At 34.2% G+C, this 20,095-nt stretch overlaps 1 protein-coding gene across 1 annotated transcript in view; it reads left to right on the top strand.

Moving 5' to 3' along the window:
• COL19A1 (collagen type XIX alpha 1 chain) overlaps nt 1-20,095 on the top strand; it is a 192,880-nt gene that overhangs the window by 74,505 nt on the left and 98,280 nt on the right. The window contains exons 9-13 of the mRNA XM_058176483.1: nt 1,392-1,445; nt 4,383-4,427; nt 12,865-12,909; nt 15,871-15,924; nt 16,879-16,914. Coding sequence (XP_058032466.1) covers nt 1,392-1,445; nt 4,383-4,427; nt 12,865-12,909; nt 15,871-15,924; nt 16,879-16,914 — 234 coding nt within the window. The remainder of the gene's footprint in view (nt 1-1,391; nt 1,446-4,382; nt 4,428-12,864; nt 12,910-15,870; nt 15,925-16,878; nt 16,915-20,095) is intronic.

The following is a 20,095-nucleotide window of genomic DNA, read 5'->3' as shown; positions in this document are numbered from 1 at the left end:
TAACTGCAGTCACCACAATGCTACAAGCCAGTTCTAAAAAATTTCATATAAATGTGTTAGTTATATTGCAAAATTGCATTCTAGTCATTTCTATAATTTCATGTTAAAAAAACCCAGTAATGGTGCAATGAATAAAAATATTATGGATAGAAAAATCAATTCATTTATGATTTCTGTTAGACCTAATCACCGTTTTAACTTTAAATTGATAAACATTTTCCCTTTCAGAATCAATATTAGCAATTCATATCAGCCTTTCCAACTGTCTGATATGTAGACATCAGTTCCTAGAACTCTCCAAGCAGCTGGAGTTAAAAAATCTAGGAGCTGAAGTCCACACAACTGGAGAATATCTAGTTACAAAAGTCTGCTCTATGCATTGCTACAGAATTGAGGATTTTTTTCATCCTAGATGAGATGTCAGCTGGCCTAATAATGGAATCCTATGAAAGTTGTTTAGAATTCAGTGAGAATTCTTCAAGAAGTAAATTATTCTTTTGTATGAAATTATTCCCAAGTTAGACAGATAGTGGTTCTAAACACTAAACATCACAGTGTGCAAAAGATTTAAGTCCTTTATCTGACGTTTCAATATTTATGATATTTGGTTTATGATGTTTGCACTATTCTCCAAGCTTCCAATAGCAATAGAAGGTCATGTTTCTTCTCTGTCCTGGAGATACCATGTACCTTGCTGTGTCTTTGATATTCTGCTGGAAAGCAAAGGACAGGGAAGGCTACAGGAAGAACTTTAACTCCTAATCCTCACTATATGGCTTTGTTTCCTAAAGAAGAGTAAAGAAAGAAAGAAATCTCAGTTGTTAAGATAGGAGGGGTTATGAATAGCAGCTAGTACTAGTTATTGTGAAGTATTCTGTTTTATCTTCCACAATAGATTTACTGTAGTAAGAAAAATGACAGTATAAGCAGTGGAAAAACACCAGAGAATTAAAATAGAAGGCATCCTCATCAGGACACCTGTAAAGTCACATAACGAGCCCTGCACTGTATTTTCAACATCTCCACATGTGATTCACTTAGTGGACAAACATTGTTAAATGTCCTGAAATGCAAGCTGAGTAATACAAATACTGAATGTTACAGATGCTACATTATGTATTAGTTATCAAATTCTTATTTAGAATTGCTTGTCTTGAAAAACAGGCCAAATTCTGTCATAAATAGGTAAAATATTTTATCTATTTGGCAAACATGAAGATCATTAACCTTACTTAGCGTGACAGTTTTCTTAGTTAAAAATATTAATAGTCCATAATAATAAGAAATTGTAACATTTTGTTATTGTGACAATTATTTTTATTTATTCATAATGCAATACTTCTTTTAATGACCAATGAATAAGAGTTGATGCCATTTACAATTTGTTTTAGGGAGAAGATGGTCTAATTGGTGTTCCTGGTGTTCCTGGTACTTCTGGTGAAAAGGTACATATATAACCTTTGCGTCCATGGTTTGCATTTGGCTGTGAGAATAGCAGACATCTTCCCTTTTTACCACAAGTTTTTATATAGGAAATATATTCTATTTATTTAACATTATCAAATACCAAGTAAACTAAGAAGAAAATACAAATACATTCATGATTTTTATAATTATGTATCACCAGGTTGATATCAACTCATAGTAACTCCACAGATAAACCTTCTTTAGAATGATCTATTCCTGACTTGGCCCTTTAGATCGTCCAACAGTGCTTCCATCACCACATAATCAAGTCCATCCACCTTTCTTTTGGTTGTTCTCTTTTTTTGCTTTCCATCTATTTTCCCCAGCATTATCGATGCTGAAGAGTTCTTCACATAATGTGTCCAAAATACGATAATCTGAGCTCATTCATCAATGAATATTCAACAAACTTATGTAGCCACCCATTTCATTGAATGTGCCTCTGGGCAGCATACAATCAGTAATTAAAACAATGTCACAATTATTTAAAAAAGGAAAATCAAGCTTGCTGAGGAAAAACATTTGTGCCTCAAGTGAGAACTGTAAATTGATTTATTTCTTTTCTTGGTTGTTTATCATAGTCTCAGGAATATTTTCCAATATCAAAGTTCAAAAGCCTCATCACTTCCATTCCATTCTGCCAAATCCAGATTTTGTTTCCATAAAATATCATAGAAAAACCCTCTGCCTGCATGATTCCAAACTCTGTAGCTAGAGGGCCCATCATTCAGTACTATATCATGAACCAATACCTATCCACCCATGTGCTTTTCTTGGTTAAATTCAGGGGTGATTTACTAATCTCTTCTCCTGTGCATTATGAAATAATGCTTTGGCATCATTTTTTATTTTATTTTTTTTGGTCACGAAAGTGATCATCCTCATTCACCATCACTGCTCTCTGATATAGGTGCATACTTGGTTTAACTGAGTAACTGGGATGATCTTCATTGTGCTGAGTTGCTACGCTCAGTGTTACACCTCCTAACTCCACTGCAATGAGGCAGAACGACAGGACTTTAGGAAGAACAAACATTTAACATAACAAATGTTCTCTAATATCCAGAACTTCCCTTCTTTCACTTTAGGCTCCAGGGCAAAACAGCAGTTTTTGTCCTCAATTTTCCTGTGATGCTAGATTTTGGGGAGAGCACTGAAATCTATATCCAGCAATGGGGTATAAAATAGGTCTCAAGCGCATAAATGTGGGGTGTATTTCAAGCAGATAGCAGGAAGATTTTTATAGTTATATTTTTGCTGGTTATATGCCAGAAATGTAGCTAGCCAGATTCAACTGCTTCAAATTTATCTATGAACAGAGAATAAAATTTATTGGTGACCTGTTCCATAAATGCTTTTTGAAATCAATATTCTGAACAAGGTTTCTCTCCAATAAACATGCAAGTGATGGTGCACAATCTACTCTCATCACTTGATTTATTTTGATGTAAAAGAGAGACAGATTTTTGATGGTATAACATTGTTACTATGTAATAAAAAGTGTGATTCAATTCCCACTATTTTTTGCTCAAAATCTATTCTGATTGCCTGCTAAGATAAACCAAAGGTCCAAATTCAAATTAAATATAGCATAAAATAAATGGTATCCTGGATGAGTTCCAATCATTTAATTTCTAATAACTTTGGCTGAAAGTTTAGAATATCAAATTCTAATTCAATTAGAATATCACATTCTAATCCAATTAAAAAAGGAGGAAATCCATATTTGGCCAAAATGTTCTATAGCAATTTGCATGGCATCAAACTGAAAGCCTCATCTAACTTCAGACACCTCTGCCAATTCTAGTTTATGTGAATGTATATCTCAGATGACTTTTGGTAATCTAATCTTATCCAAGCCTGGCACTGCCTATATGAAAGTAGTTTTTACAGGATCAATAATTTGTAATTTCATGCCAGGATTACTGGCCGAATTATAGCATTAAAGTTTAATAAACCAAGTAATACCTGATTTATCTACAATGAACAAAATCTTTACCATCTTCAATATCACAGTTTTATTAAAAAGATTTGGAAAAAAATGTTTAAATAGCATCATTTGCTATAATATAGGAGCAAGCTATGTTAATATTACTCATTGATGTAGCTATCAGGAAGGGTACTTTTCCTGTGGAGACAATTTATCGCCTTTAGAGATTCCATTCTTATTTCTTCCATTTCCTTCACTACATTTATAGTTATTGTGCAATTATTTATATTAATGAACAAGTTACAGTAGTCCAAACGTCAACAAGAGATAACTTTTCATTCTATTATTTGTAGAAGTTGTATACATTCAAGTTAAAATGTCCATCTTAAAATCCCAGAGAAAGAAAGGTTTCTATTTGTTGTGATAACTTCAGTAAAACAGTATAGCCTTCTAGATGAGATTTTTATTGTAAAATCTCTCTGCCTCCCTCACAGAATTTTACAGAGGACACAGTTCTGCCATCTTCCATTGAGAATCCTTGTGTGTTTTTCCATAACTCCTTTTCTCTCTTTTTCTGCTAAAAAAATTACTGAGAAAGAAAATAGTGAAATGCTACTGGACTGTAGTATGGAAGCTCTTTCAATTAGAGGGTATATTTCTGGCATGTTGAAAAATTTCAATCTACTCAGGGAAAACTTTCTGTTATCAAAATATAGTGGAAATTTTCTGTGAAATTGATTTGTTTTCTGTTCAAAGTGATTATGTTTTGAAACATTCTGTTTTAATAATGCAAAAAGTGTATAACCTTAGCATTTTTCCAGATGAAGATGATAAAAAAAGAGATGGAAAGAAGTCTATCTCTTTTAATGTGAATTAAAAGTATATTTGGTCATTGTTTAAAAACAATCTTTAAGCAGAATTTTCACTTAAATACTATATAGCAACTTAAAAACAATAATGACTTTTATATTTCTTTCAAATGTAGGGTGAACATGGCTTGAAAGGGAACAAAGGTGAAATGGGAGAAAAGGTAAATTATATTGACTTTTGCAAATTGATTTTGCTTGATGTTGTGTAATAATTTTCAACTTTATTTGATATCCATCTCTTGTTATTTTGTATACAAATTATTTATTTAGGTTTTTGTCTGCTTTTTCTTCCATTCCATTTATTTGTTCTTATGCTTAATTCTCTTGTTCATTGTATATTCTCATGCATACAGATGATGCCTCATGTTGACTGAGGAATTCTGGGGGTTGAAGTCCACACTTTTCAAGTTGCTGAGTTGAGAAACATTGCTCCAGGGTTTTGAGACCCAATTCTTAACTTTATTTTGAGACTATCCCTGGAAAACAATTTTAACATTTTTCTCTGTCTCATGTTATATCTGTCCTTGCTCTATACCAGGGGTAGTCAACCTTTTATACCTACCGCCCACTTTTGTATCTCTGTTAGTAGTAAAATTTTCTAACCGCCCACCGGTTCCACAGTAATGCGCCATGTATTGTCATCTGCGCATGCCTTTTGTGCATCGTGGATTGGGTTTGGGGGGGCGCCAGCTATCAGCTCTGCTTGTCTGTTACAGCTGGGTGGTGTGCGGGAAGATGCGCAAGCTATTCTGGGATAAGGCTCTTTTGTTTGCGGTCAAACTATAGCACCATTAAGTTTCACTTACGTAACGTGAACTAAACTTATGTGCAGGCGATACAAATAACATATTTTCAGAATTTTATGAAAACCTAATGAAAATGTTTTTAAATAATGCTATGAAATTTTTTTTAAAAGTCAATTAAATTTAAAAAAAGGAAAGTGCTTCAGTATCAGACAAAACCCCTATCGCCCACCATGAAAGCTGGAATGCCCACTAGTGGGCAGTAGGGACCAGGTTGACTACCACTGCTCTATACCCACCCCATTTCACTTTCAGAAAATGCCTACCATGTTAGTTATGTAGAAGAATAATGTCTGGTTGTGGACTGAATCACCTTCATAGCTAAGTTCCCAAACTGCCTGAAACCTATTCTGACAGTTAGTTACTTTAGGAAGTTACTTATTACACTGGGAGAGTTTTCTTCTATCCTTAGAATCTCTAAGTAAGTTTAACAAGAAAAACATTAAAGTTTGGAAAACAGCAAAATGGGATCTGGAATGTTGATTTTGGAAAATTAAGGGATGGATGGATTTGAAAAAAATATTTCCTATGGGGGTTTTAAAATTTCTAAAACAATATATAAAATATTTGATACTGAAAAAAATCCTCCTGTGGGAAAGCCTTTTTGATTGGAAAATAAACAGATGATAAGAGGAGATGTTGAAGTCTGGTTACAGGGAACCAGAGAGAACAAAGGATTATTCTTAAAGGAGAGCAGACCCATTAATACAATGGAGCAACACTATTTAACTATATAAGAAATTAAGGCTGCTTGGGAACAATTTACTCAGAAGTTACTTACAAGTTCATGTGATACAATAGCAAAGGATATAGAAGAATGATAGATTTTATTGGATAAAATACACACTGAGACTGAACTGATTGTGGATTTGGAGTTTTTAAAATGTTAGATTATAAAGTGATATGGAAAAAGATGTTGTGGAACTGAAAATGGATGAAAAAGGAAAAGTGAACATCCAGGTTTAAATATTCTGGAGAAATAATTCAATCTATATAAAATCCAAGATTGTACTTCTAGCAAAGAACATGACTTCTTGCACAATACTCTTAAAGCAGAATATTGATTTTCCACTCCTGAATAATGGAATCCATAACATTTTGAGAAAATAAAAATTGAAATAAAATAGAGAAAGAAAAGTAGCATACAGTAAACTCTTTTGCTCTCAGAAATGCCTATGGGGGTTTCGGTTTAAATCAAAAGGAATGATTAAAAAGAAAAGCATAGGCTAAGCCTGTTTCATATTTATTTGGAAACAAACCCTAATGTTATTAGTTGTGTCAACCTAGGACTTCAATGTTTAAAAAGTCCAGTATATTAGCTAAATAACTGCAAGAATTTACTTCTTTGGGGGAAAATCAGTGGTGGGAATCAGCCAGTTCGCACCACTTCGGGAAAGCCGGTTGTTAACTTTCTGAGCAGTTTGGCAAACTGGTTGTTGAAAGAAATCATTAGGGCAGAGAACCAGCTGTTAAATTACTTGAATCTCACCACTGGGGAAAATGACAATAAAAGATGAATAGATTATGCTTACAGCAGTCTTTATACACTTTCAACAAATGTTTGAAATAACACTATTTACCTGTTTATAAGGCCACTTCCTCAGTGTACTAGAGACAAAATATTTTATTATATCTCTAACCGCTGGACTTAGATGTTGTTACACATCTAAGAACACACCCACATATTCCTGAAGATGTGCTGTTCTCCCACTGGGAGAAAACTGCTCCCCAACCCCACCCTGACCAAGTTTGAGATAAAAATGTAAAAATACTCAAGTGAAGAATATGAACTGAGAGGCAGAGTAGTAGCAAATCTGTTATGAAATGAAATTGAAGTTATGAAGTCAGAATGAACTGAATACAACTTCCCAGTCTACTGCCTAGTTGACATGGTTGTAATCCCTGATTGCATGGTACATGCTGGCCTCTTTAAAAAAAAATATCGCTGTACTAAGGCCCCAGAAAGTATAGATGTCTTAAAAATGCATTCTACGAAGGTAATTCCATTTGTCATCTGCTGACAGAAAAAAAAATTGGCTCTTCACTAGCTATAAAAAGAAAAGGGAATGAGCTAGTTCTCTTCCATCTCAATCTTTTCCAGCTAGAGAAAAATCAAATAAAAAATCAAACTATAGATAAGATTAAATATTGACCCTATGGTGTGAACCTATAAGAACCACTTCAACTTGTTTTCTCTAGGAGACTGATTATATCATCGACTTTCAAAGACCTGTATATCTGCCCATTCCCTGGTATTTTGCTAATATAAAGGGAAAAGAAACATTGTCCATCTTAATATTTTACTTTCAAGTTTTACTTCAATTTTATTAATGAGAGAACATGTTTCCAAATTGCATGAATACCATCCAAAGATTCTTCCAAGCTTGAATGTCTACATATTGGAGTTCTGTCTGTAAACCAGAACAAAAGCTGAAAGGCCTATATCTTCGGCTCAGTAATCCAATTTGCTAAATTTGAACATCTGGAGGGGAATACTGAGTATTACAGTAATGTGGTTCCAATTAATTCAGTGCTGTAAATTGATAATATTGAAAATGCCAATTTTATAATAGAATTTAGTCCTGGAAGTGACCTAAAATGACAAGTAGTCCATCTGTTTGTCATAATCAGGTTGTGGGCAGGTGTTCTTTGTCCCTGTTTGTAGACTTTGGGAAGACTCAATGGCTTAGACCAGCATTACAAGTGATATGAGATATGAACTATGAGAATTGAATGTAAAAATACATATTCTTGGTGTGATTAATAAATGGGGTGACTTGTACAGCATAGGAAATAGGAAGGGAAAAAATCTTTTGTGAGAAAGCTGTATTGTTTATGTTATTTCTTACTACACAACAATACAGGAATTCAATAATAAATTATGGAAAGATGTTTCACTTTGATCTTTAAACTATGAATTATGTATAGAAAAAGGAAAGGAGAGGCTGGATTTGTTTGAAGAATTAATGAAACAAAGGAAGGAAAATGCACAATATTTATTGGACACATAGAGCTTCTAACAGTTCTTCTTTCATTGTTCTCTGGTTCCCCCCCCCCCCCAATTATTCTCTTTCTTTCCCTAGCATATTGTTCTCATTTTCCTTTGATTTTTCTCTCATACAAGTTATTGGATGGTTCAAAATGAAAGCTAGGATTCCACATTTGTGGTGCATCAGTCTGAAATAGTTAGAAATCACTACTATTGGTGTTTTATAAATTTGCCCTTTTCATAAACCTGGTATTTAGTGGGTTGTATAAAATGTTGACAAAGGGAGGAAGCTGGAATTACACAGGATTTTTGTCTCTATTTTTTATCTGTCTACTCTTCCTTCTATGAGTGTCATCTTAAATTTGGGATCATCTTCTCTCTGAGCAGCATGGTATTTATTCAACCCAAACAACCTTTCTTGATTATCTGGGTGTCCAGGCTCACTCTATTGACCTACAAAATATGAATCTTACTTCAGAGAGCTAGCAGCTAAGATTTTGGATTTTTTTTCCACATGATGCTGTTTCATGCAGTTCTTAACTATGGCCTTTTCATTGGATCACCCCAATACATGCTGAAGAACTCTTAGGCTATGGTACTAGGTACACTTAATTTTCAATAAGTCTCACTGATTTACTATTAAGATACAATGTCATCCACTGAATTTTCAAATAAGCAAACCGTTCTAGATATCAACTTTCCACACCCTTGTATCTTGGGAAGTGGCATTTCATATATTGGGCTAGTGAATACATTTGGGTGTACCCACATACTTCGGGTGTATATACTTGCCTATGGGTGCCAAGGACTTAACCTTTACAAGAAGGGTGAAAAGGGGGAAATAAGAGGATTGTTATTAAAGCCATTCAAGATTATATTACTTTGTTTCATTTAATTTATTATTCAAATGCTGTACATTCTCTCCCTAGATATCTGCTTTGATTTTTTTTGTTTTAGTGGTGACTTGGATTATGTGGCAAGACTATCACAGAAGAACATTATATCCTCCTCTTAAGGCATTGATACATGTGTTTTGATTTATTGTCTTTGAGTAAGAATTAAATGAACTGTCTAATAAAGGCTGAAATGTACATAAAAGAAAGATCATTTGAATAAGACACGGCTCCATAGTCTGCTACCATTTCTGCAGTTCAAGGTTCTTTTGATTATACAGAATACATCTCAGTTGAATTAATGAAATATTATCAGGTGCTATTGGAATAATAAAATCACTGAATCTTTTGGTGTCATATATTTGTATGGTCTAGAGCAGTGGTAGTCAACCTGGTCCCTACTGCCACTAGTGGGCGTTCCAGCTTTCATGGTGGGGGTTTTGTCTGATACTGTCTGCTTCAGTCTGACACTGAAGCACTTTCCTTTTTTTAAATTTAATTGACTTTTTTAAAAATTTTCATAGCATTATTTAAAAACATTTTCATTAGGTTTTCATAAAATTCTGAAAATATATTATTTGTATCGCCCGCACATAAGTTTAGTTCACGTTACGTAAGTGAAACTTAATGGTGCTATAGTTCAACCGCAAACAAAAGAGCCTCATCCCAGAATAGCTTGCACATCTTCCCCCACACCACCCAGCTGTAACAGACAAGCAGAGCTGGTAGCCGGCGCCCCCCAAACCCAATCCACGATGCGCGAGCGGCATGCGCAGATGACGATACATGGCGCATTACTGTGGAACTGATGGGCGGTTAGAAAATTTTACTACTAACAGAGATACAAAAGTGGGCGGTAGGTATAAAAAGGTTGACTACCCCTGGACTAGAGTCTTATTTTTCAGAAGTGAGAATGATGCCATGGAAGATGGAAACAAATGTTTTACAATCTATGAAAACATCATTAACAAATTTAGCTGCACTTTTGTTTAATCATTTTGTTAACTCCTTGACTTTAATTCCATGAGAAAAATATGCAGAATTAAATTGATGAAAATTAAAAACATAGTATTGTAGGTGATGAGTACAAATTATGCTGAAGTTTCAATTTCTATAATGGTCTCCAAGAAGATAATTTCTCTTTTTTATATAAATAATTTTTATTTCCATTTTCCAACATCATATTTATGTGCAAACTATTATCCATCATTAATCATTAATTTTCATTTATTACTGATTCAGGCCTGCCCGATTGTCACTTCCTTTCTTCACAACCTCCCTCTCTACCCTCTACTACTTTTACATCCTTCTTCTCCTTCGCTTTACTACTTCCTCTCCTCCTTCTCCACTCCTCCCTTCTTACCCTATCTAACCTTCTTATTCCCCTCCTCCTTCTCTACTCTTTCCTACCTACTTTCTTCCCTCCTTCTACTTCTCTCTCCTTTTCTTTCTGAAATGGCAGTCGAGCATCCCCAATATCATTTTAAATTTTATTTTCATATCTTCAAAAATTACTGTACATTAATAATCAATCCATGTATCATTTTCCCCCCCTTTCCCCCCTCCTCCCCCTTCCTCCCCCCCCAGACTTCCCAGAGCAAATACCGGGTATTATGACCAACAATCACAAGCTAAAGTATACAAAATATACATAACCTCCCACCTTTAAAAATTTAAAACTTTAGATCCCCTCACAATAAAAATAAAGAGATAGAAAAGAATAATAAAAAGAAAAAAAGAAAAGAAGCAATACCAACTTCACATATTATTTCTTCTTACAGTCCATTTTAAAAATTAGTCCATCTTCTAAAATTCAATTTTTTTTTCGCCCACTTGTATATTCCTTCAAATTTCATAAGTCCATTTCTTAAATTACAATCCAGCTTCTCAAATTCAAATTTTCATCACTTATATATTTCCTCAATTGTCATAACATTTAATATCCAATCTTCCAATACTACTCAATTAAAACAAATAATCATTTAAACTACATCCATAATATAACAGTAAACAGTTAATATCATTACATCCACATTATCTAAATTCATAAATTTCACTTTCCATCCGTCACAATTAAATAATATCATCCCATAGATTTATACCATACAAATAATATGGTATATAATAAAATATACCATACAAATAATAATAAAAATCCTATAATTTATATCCTAAACAAATCAATTCCAAAAATTAACCATAATCATCATATTCACATCTTAAACATTCCTCCCCTCTCCCATTCTATTTTCCATCATTTCCAAACCAATTAACTTAGTATCTAACAACAAAGGATTCCCACTCTTTAAAACATTAATATAAAAATGTCTTGCTTTCATAACTGAATTAAGAAAATACTTTCTGCCTCTGAAATTCACTGACAAACCCATTGGAACTTCCCATCTAAAATATATCTGATGTTTCTTAAACTCATCCACTAAAAAAACAAATTCTCTTCTCTTTCTTAACATTTTAGGAGGAATTTCCTTCATCATTTTTATATCTTGTCCCAATATTTGAAATTTATTTTTATAAAAGGCTTGCAAAATTTCATACCTAGCCTTTTTAGTTGTAAAATAAATAACCACATCCCTCGGTACTCTATTTTGTCTTGCCCACCAAGAATTAACACGATAAATTCTTTCAATATTAATCTCAAAATCTTCCGGCTCCACACCCTTTATCTTTTATTTTGCGTAAAAAGCTCTTTTAAATTTTCCTTCCTATTTTGCTTCAAACCCCTCACCCTTATAGCATATTCCATTAATCTATATTGTAATATTACTCTTTCTTCATCTGCCCTATCTACCTTTGCCTGTATATCTTCCATCTTATTATCTAAGTTCCAATTGTTTTGATTTTTTGGAATTTCCTCTATTTTCCTTTGCAACTCTAAATTAGTTTTATTAATTTCTGCAAGATCATCCTCCATCTGAATACAAGAGCTTAATATTTGCGCAATTGCATCCTTTACCATTTTCATTTCCCTCTTCTGCTCTTCCACCACTTCCTTAAAATCCAACATCTCTTTCTCTATTTCATCAAATTTTTGATCTATTTCTAAAAAATGACTCTCCAAAAACTCCTGTAAAGAATTTCTTAATTCCTTTTTGATTTCTTCTTTTAATTTTTGAATCTGAACTGAAGAAATTTCAAAGTTTTTAATGACTTTTGGCACTATTTGCTTAAAAGCCATTTTTTAAAAAAATATAACTTAATAACGGACCAAGAAAAAGAAAAAAAAGAAAAATTAGAAAAGAAAAATTCAAAAAACTTTTCTTCTAAATCACTATAATCCCAAAGAAGAAGAAGAAATATAAATCATAAAATTCTCATTTCTTCCATTCAATACCTTCCTATATATCTTCTATTTCGACACTAGCTGTTAGTAAGCATTTCTTTAACTTTCGTTTTCAGTACACACATTCCACAAAACCGCCATTTGCTTTCTTCTCTCCTATCTTCGCAACAAATATATCCTCATGGGCTTGCAATCTTCTTACAAACAAATGCTAGAACTCCAGTTTCTGCTCCGTCCACGTTACAATCCATCATAAATCAATTCCTGCTGTGGAAATTGGACGCTTCGTTTGTCTGCCATAAAGGCAGATGCCTTCCCCAGCCAGGAGCTTATCAGGCTATGGAAGGAGAACTCCCCGTCAGCCTCAGAAGCTTCTGTGGCTATATTTGGGTGTCTCAACTTCAGCCTGAATGCTCATCTCTCCCTCTTTGCCCGAGGGAGAGAATTCCAAGCTGTCGGACCAAGATTTACGATGTCCTGACAGCTCTACAGACTAGGGAGTTAGCAGCCTAATTATAGCTGCTTCTCCACGAAGCGGAGCCATACCGGAAGTCAAGAAGATAATTTCTCTACGCACATATGTTAATTGGTGTTTGCTTGATTTCCTCTTAGGGTGAAAAAGGAGAAAAAGGAATAGATGGCATATCTGGAAGGGATGTAAGTTGATATGTATGTTTTATTTAATTTCTTTGTGGATAATCACAAGGTAAAGAGTGATTGTACATTAAATCCTAATGAAGAAATAACAGCTTAATAAATTTATACAGTTGGACCATTTGGTTAAGCAATCACCTAAAAAAAGAAATGGGAAAATCTATTTCTCCTATCCTTTGTAGTTTTCTTTTCCCTTTCTTTCTTTCTTTCTTTCTTTCTTTCTTTCTTTCTTTCTTTCTTTCATTTTTTTAGTAAAATGTGATAACTCACCAATTAGCCTAAGTGTTTTTAGTTGTAAGAAACAGGTCATTCTAGTCTCCTGCAACAAGGCTGCTTAATCCAGTGGAATCATCCATTGTCAGAATGAGAGAAAAGGTTATTTTCAGATAATTTATTTATGTAAAGAGATTGATGGAAAACTTAAAAAAAAATCCTGCTTTCTAGTTCTAAAGATAAAGAACTTTCCTTAAGTTGTTATGTCCACAGACCAAAAAAATGTAATCCCAGAAAAAAACTACATAAAATGTTTGGTCTAGTGCTTAAAGCACCAGGCTAGAAAGCGGCAGATTGTGAATTATAATCCCACTTTAGCCATGAAAGTCAGTTGGATAATCTTGGGCTAGTCACACTCTCTCAACTCAACTCACAAGGTTCTTATTGTGGTAAAAATAGGAGGAAGATTATCAGATATGATCACTGCCTTGAGTTATTTGTAAAAGTTATAAAGGCAGGATACAAATACATACGTAAAGTAAAAAATACAATACAATACAATACAATACAATACAATACAATACAATACAATACAATACAATACAATACAATACAATACAATACAATACAATACAATACAATACAATGCACTTCAAAAGCAATGCAGACTGATCCCCATGATTATTTAGCACTATTTGTCATATACTCTGAATGAATGGAAAAATTTTGAGATGAGGAAATGTAGGTAGAAAGGTAGTAGATAGTTTCTTGCAAAGAAGGGAAATGTTCAGAGAACTAAAACTGGCTGTGCGTAGTAGCATACTTTTGTCTACCTGTGTATATAGACATGAGTCGATTTTATGTAAGAAGAAACACAAAAGAAACAAATAAAATGAATAGGGTGGGAATATTTTTAAAGCAGTATAGTAAAAGAAGAAGAAATCAGGTCAAGAAGGAATGGGTTTGGAGTAAATGTGCATTGGGTACAAACATTGAATTAATCATACCAAATGAATTGCTTAACAAATCTATGCAGAAAATATGAATGGGTTGAGAGAAAGAAGCAGTCCAAGAATACAGTGATGGAATGAAATTAATGTGAACCTCAGAATGAGAGAAATGATCTATGTGAGGTACAAAGAAGCATAAGGATGTGGAGAAAGCAAGGATGTTTTGCAAGGATAGAAAGATATATAAATAGTGCTGGTATTAAGTAGTTTCAACTACTTTCTTTTATTTCTTTACTTCTTTCATGCCCACTGCATAACACTGCACACCCTGAAAGGGAATAACATGATAAATATGTATGTTTATATAAATATTCCATTTGCTTTCTGAAATCTCATAACCATTTTTGTTTATAGTCCACAAAAAATCAGTTGGAAATCTGAATCCATTCAGAAAACTGAATAGGATAATTTGTATTTACGCTATTCAAGCATGAGCATTAAGGCAGATTTTTTTTCCTAATCATTTCTCTTTGCCTGGTCTGTCTTCTTCAGACAGAACAAATATTGCTTTAGATTTAACTCTTTGATTGCTTTTAGGCATTAATGTGAAATCAAGTTTATTAAAATCCATCATTTAATTTGAAATGGCTACTTAAATGCTAATGTGCTGTAACTATTTCTTCTAAATGTTGAATTAATGTAATTTTTGTAAAAAGTGAATTTGTCCAATTATAAGTATTTTGAATACTTTCTGTCAAAGTTTCTGGCCTGAAGTGGGAGAGATGTTGCTTATCATTTTAACATCAATTTTTTCTCAATTAAATTTGTCACGAAAACCAAGTAGTAATTTTAGGGAAACCTTTAGATGGATGGCAAATTTAATGAGTCTACTTTTAAGAATTGCATGTTTGTTTCAGCAGATATAGAGGTATTTTCATTTGTGAATTTTTATTTATATAAAAACAAATGACATTTCAAAAATGTCAAATTCCCAGTTTCAAAAACTGGGAATGAACAAGCTGGATACAAACCACAGTTATGAGTTGTCTCCAGAGTGACTTTAATTCCATTTATTTTTTAAAAATGAAATAAAGAAAACATTACAAAAATAAACGTTATAACAGAAAATTGTGTAAAAATAATCTGAGATGAATTTCCTCCTAAATGTCATAATATTTCCATAAGTATAATTATTTTATGTCAGGTAATTTATTCAGTTCTACTTTGATAGAATTTATATATGAATTTCCAAGGCTTTATTTTGATGATGTTCGTAATAGTGTACAGGTTTATTAAATGATATCTTAGTGCTTGTTGTATCTGAACCAGGGGCGAGATTCAGACCTGGTTACTATGTGGATGAGAAATATACATAAAATGGCAGGCCTATAGATAAGATTGGAACTTGAAGAAAACACATAGAACACAACGGCAAACCACTCTTTGTTGCCAAGAAAACATATCCATGATACCAAAAAGAGTTGAGATTGATTTGAAAAAGGCTGTCTCTGTGTGTGCGCGCACACATATGCATGCACACAGACAAGCACATGCACCTTCAAGTCACTGTTGACTCCTGGCAACTGCCTGGACTAAAATTTTTGGAAGTGGCATGTCCTTGCTTCTCCTTTGGGTTGAGAGGGATTGTCCCAAGATAACCTAGTTGACTTTATGCCTAAGGCAGAACTAGAACTCATGGTCTCCCAATTTGTAGTCTGGGAGCTTAACCACTATATTTTTTACTTACAGAATTTAATACATATTAAACATGGTTCCTTATCTTTTTTTCCTTCTTCCATAGGGCTTAAAAGGTGATGTTGGTGATTGTGGAATAACTGGTGCAAAGGGAGAAAAGGTATGCACATGTGTCCACATGTGAACACTTATATTGAATTGATAGCTGAAAATTAAAAACCTGAGTAATGAAAAGAAGAGGAGAAATTGCTGACAATAAAAGAACGAAGAAGAACTACTAAGGGGCTGCATCCAGTGCTCTAGTGTAGATGCCATTGAATATGAGTCTGAATATTACAACTGCTTGGAAAATGTTATTTGCTGAGTTTTACCTAAGCAGGATAACTGTCTCTTTTGCTTTTCTGCAACTACTTTTTCCCCTCCCCTCATCTCCATCCAGAGTTTTTGTTTGTTTGTTCACTTTTTTGGGGGGGTATCCCAGCAGTATACATGAGCAGAGGCATCGTTCCTTGATGACAGACTCAATTCTCTGAATTTACAAATGTAGTCTGACACAAACACACACACAATGTACAAAACATACAGCTTACCAAGTGGGTTCAATAAAGCATTATGAAATTTACTTGCCAAAAAATGTACAAATTAGGGGGGGAAACCTTCATATAGAAGGATGTGATGAAAAAGAGTACAAAAATATTGTAGAAGAAATGCAAACCAAGTTTCATGACAGACGTTTTAGAAACTGTTACAGAAATTAATGCAGAAAAGGAACTGAACAGACTTATCACATATATTCATGTATAAGCCTATTTGCAGATAAGCCAACCCTTGAATTTTTAACCAAAATATCATGAAAACTGAGCTACCCATTCTAAGCCTGAATCTCCCTCAGATGATGGTTGCTGACCTTGAGTTGTTCAGCAGTTTAATTTTCACTATATCATCATATTTCTCTAAAGTAAATTGAATAGAGATTATATATATTGAATTAAGTATTTCAAATGAAGCTAAGTGGACCATAGTTGTCAAGTTAAGTATTTTAAGTGAAGTGGCATTTTGAAAAATTGCACTAATACAAAATTGTTATTTTTTTGCTTCCCTTCTAATATTATAGGGTGATGTGGGACCTCCAGGACCTGCTGCCCTTGCAGTAAGTATTTGAAAACAATGAAGGATTCTTCCAAATATTGGCTTGTATATATGATGGTGATTTTTTCCATTGATAATTTACCTATCTAAATGAAATGCATACTTCCTCAGTTGCACAAAATGTACATTTAGCAACCTATACAATTTGTGAAAGGAATATTAGATTTTTTTTTCAGCTGAACACAGTCTACTTTCATTCTCTTCAAAAGTATTCTGGCTATATCATTGTGTGACATAAGGTCATGCAAACACTTGCAAAACAAGGTAAAAAGAATATGTCACTCTGTTTATCATTTTTCATGTGCAGTAATGTGTTCAAAAGGACACTGAAGTGCCTTTTTCTTAGCAGAAGTAGATGATCATTTTCCCTTGTGGCATTAAAATTAGTCATATGGAGAATGGACACACCTGAAAAGATCTAGAAAATCAATCCCCTATGCTGCATTTCCCCTAAGCAGCCAAATGTATCTCTCAGCGCTTATTGGGGGTATGACTAAAGTGACCAGATTTCAACAATGGCAAAGCGGGACACCATTGACCGGGGGGGACCTGCGCATGCGCGCTGAGTGTCGCCACCTGGCTGAAGGAGGAGGAGTGGCTTCTGCTTCTCGGCTCTTCCAGGCAGGCTCGGCTCTCCTCAGCTCTCCTCTCGGCTCTTCCAGGCAGCCTCCAGAGGGCAATCTCGCGCCCCCTTCTCCACCACTCCCCCTTCTCCAGCTCCTCCTCCTCCTCTTGCATTGCTGCCTCCCATTTTCAGAATAGGAGTGAATGGAGTCTGCGTCTGAAGGTGGGACTTTTTTTTAAAAAAAAATTAAATTTTTTTTTTTTAAAAAAATCAGGACTTTTTTGAAATGCAGTGGGATGCAGGACAAATTATTAAAAAGCGGGACTGTCCCACCAAAAGCGGGACGTCTGGTCACTATAGGTATGACAGATGTAATATGAGATGGGAAACTGACATTGGAGTCTAGCAATCCTTGCTCAATCGTAGACTAATTGCAAAGAGCTATCGGATGTCTGGCAATATCCTGATTTAAGATTCATTTTATTTATCGGAACCTACATTCACTCCCGAATTGCTTCTTAAACACTGGGCTTGAAACCTGCCTCCATAAAGTCATATTTTTGAAAACTGAGGCCCAATAAGAAGTGACTATTTCATTTGGGCACTTATGGAGAAAACTTTGTTTTTATTGTCACTTTACAATCCTAATAAGTCAATTAAACTTTAACTAATGGTCCTGGGAATGTGATAAGAGTTGGCTTTGTCCATTCTTTATTTGGGCATGGAGAAATATTGAAAAAGGTTTCAATGGACATTATTTTCTAAGAAAAGTATTTGGAATTGCCCTAAAAAAATCATAGAGACACATGAACATGGCTGTAAGATAGGGTAATTCCTTACTTAATATGCATAACATCTTGACTTTAAACATTAATTTTCCACATAATGCAGATTGTTTCTCTAATGTTAAAATAACATAATACTAATAAAATAACATAATGGACTAAAATGGTTGATGTTGTTCTCACATCCTGCAAGAGCAATGCAATGACTGAACTTCAGGGATGACAGCTTTATCTTCACAGTTTTGTCAAGGTGCTGAATTGGCAGAAGGAGTAAGGGGCTTTTCTCTGAAATGATACAGTTGGCTAAGCTTCTCTCTCCTTTCTGGTATCCAGAGCTTAAGCCTTTGGATGTCATGTCACAAGAGTGACAGGTGAAGGAAGGTGGTATGGTGATCTCTCTCATAAAGTATATGAAAACTATTCCTCTTGACATTTGATCCACAGCTTTTAGTTCTCCAGGAAAATGAGCATCCATTTTTACGTTCCTGTAGGCCTATCCCTTTGGGGAGTTATAAAATACTCATCCAGATGGCACCAAATTCTTAAGCAGAAGCCAAGGGTTAAGTCTGTCACAAGCAAAAGTACCTAAATGTGCTTACTAAACAGATACTTGAAATACTGGTTCTATATTCCTTGAGACCTGGTTAAATGAAGCATCAGATAACACATTTGGTATAAAGCAAACAGAACGAAGAAGTTAGTCATTCAGACCGAGACATGTTCTGTGGTTACTGCTACATATAAATACAATTAACAAGTGGCATTATGGAGTTTCAAGACAGAACTAGCCCAAGATACTTTTGTTGCCTGAAGTCAAGCAGTATATGATACTCTCCTACCCTTCTAGCCAAGTGCAGATTATCTAAATGCATCGTAATTATTTTAACACATGTGACCCTAGAATATCACAAACACCTCTTCCTATCATTGATAGTATAATAACATGGATCAATGGCAATTTGTTGATCTTTTATATTCCATAGCTGGAATCAGAGATAGCCTCCTCATTTTATTGATCAAGCTGGTACTGTATAATTACAGAAAAAGCAGACATTGTGCTTTACCCTCTGCCTTGCACCCTCAAAGAAAGGTGCTTTTTCAGCAGAATTCCACTCTTGTGTCTGGAAGACATAGATGCCATTTTTTTTCCAGATTCTCCATCTCAAAAGATTTGCTCTAAAGAATTTTGAAACCCCTCTGTAATTGTGTAAATGGTACCATGGATATCATCAGAGAGAAATAAAATCAATGAATTCTTTTTCTTTTTCTTCCAGCACAACTTTCCACTATTTCTATCTCTGTTCAGAAATAATCTACCACAATTAATAAAAATTATAAAATGTATGAATACAAAATCAAGGCAATTAAAATCAAGGTAAAGTTAAAATCAGTATCATTAAAATAAAAACTTAATTCAACTAATAGTTAAATGTCTGACGAAAAAGATTTTTACTATTGTTCTTTTCCACATACTGGGAAAATAGGGGCCAAATTAACATTGTTTGGAATTCATTCCATATCCTAGGTTGAGTTCACAAAGAAGTAGGTCCAGATAGATGAGTTTCTGGCAAAAAGGGCCTCTTCTAAAGTGCTTCTTCTACTGATCTGAGTAACTGGGCAGGTTCATAGAATGAAAGGCCATACCTTGTCTTAAATTATGTCTGGTAGACAACTGGCAATTAGTAGAGGTCTTTCACTACAGGCATCATATAATCCATCAGCAATTTAAACTCTTCATTTTGCACCAACTGCAATTTCTAGACATTTTTTAAGAGTCAGACACATGTAAAGCATTTACGATGGTTTAGATGGAATATGATCAAGCGATAGAT

The sequence above is a fragment of the Ahaetulla prasina genome, chromosome 1, assembly GCF_028640845.1.
Source record: "Ahaetulla prasina isolate Xishuangbanna chromosome 1, ASM2864084v1, whole genome shotgun sequence".
Taxonomy (NCBI): domain Eukaryota; kingdom Metazoa; phylum Chordata; class Lepidosauria; order Squamata; family Colubridae; genus Ahaetulla; species Ahaetulla prasina.
Note: the sequence above shows the minus strand (reverse complement) of the source record. Positions and strands in the feature narration are given on the sequence as shown.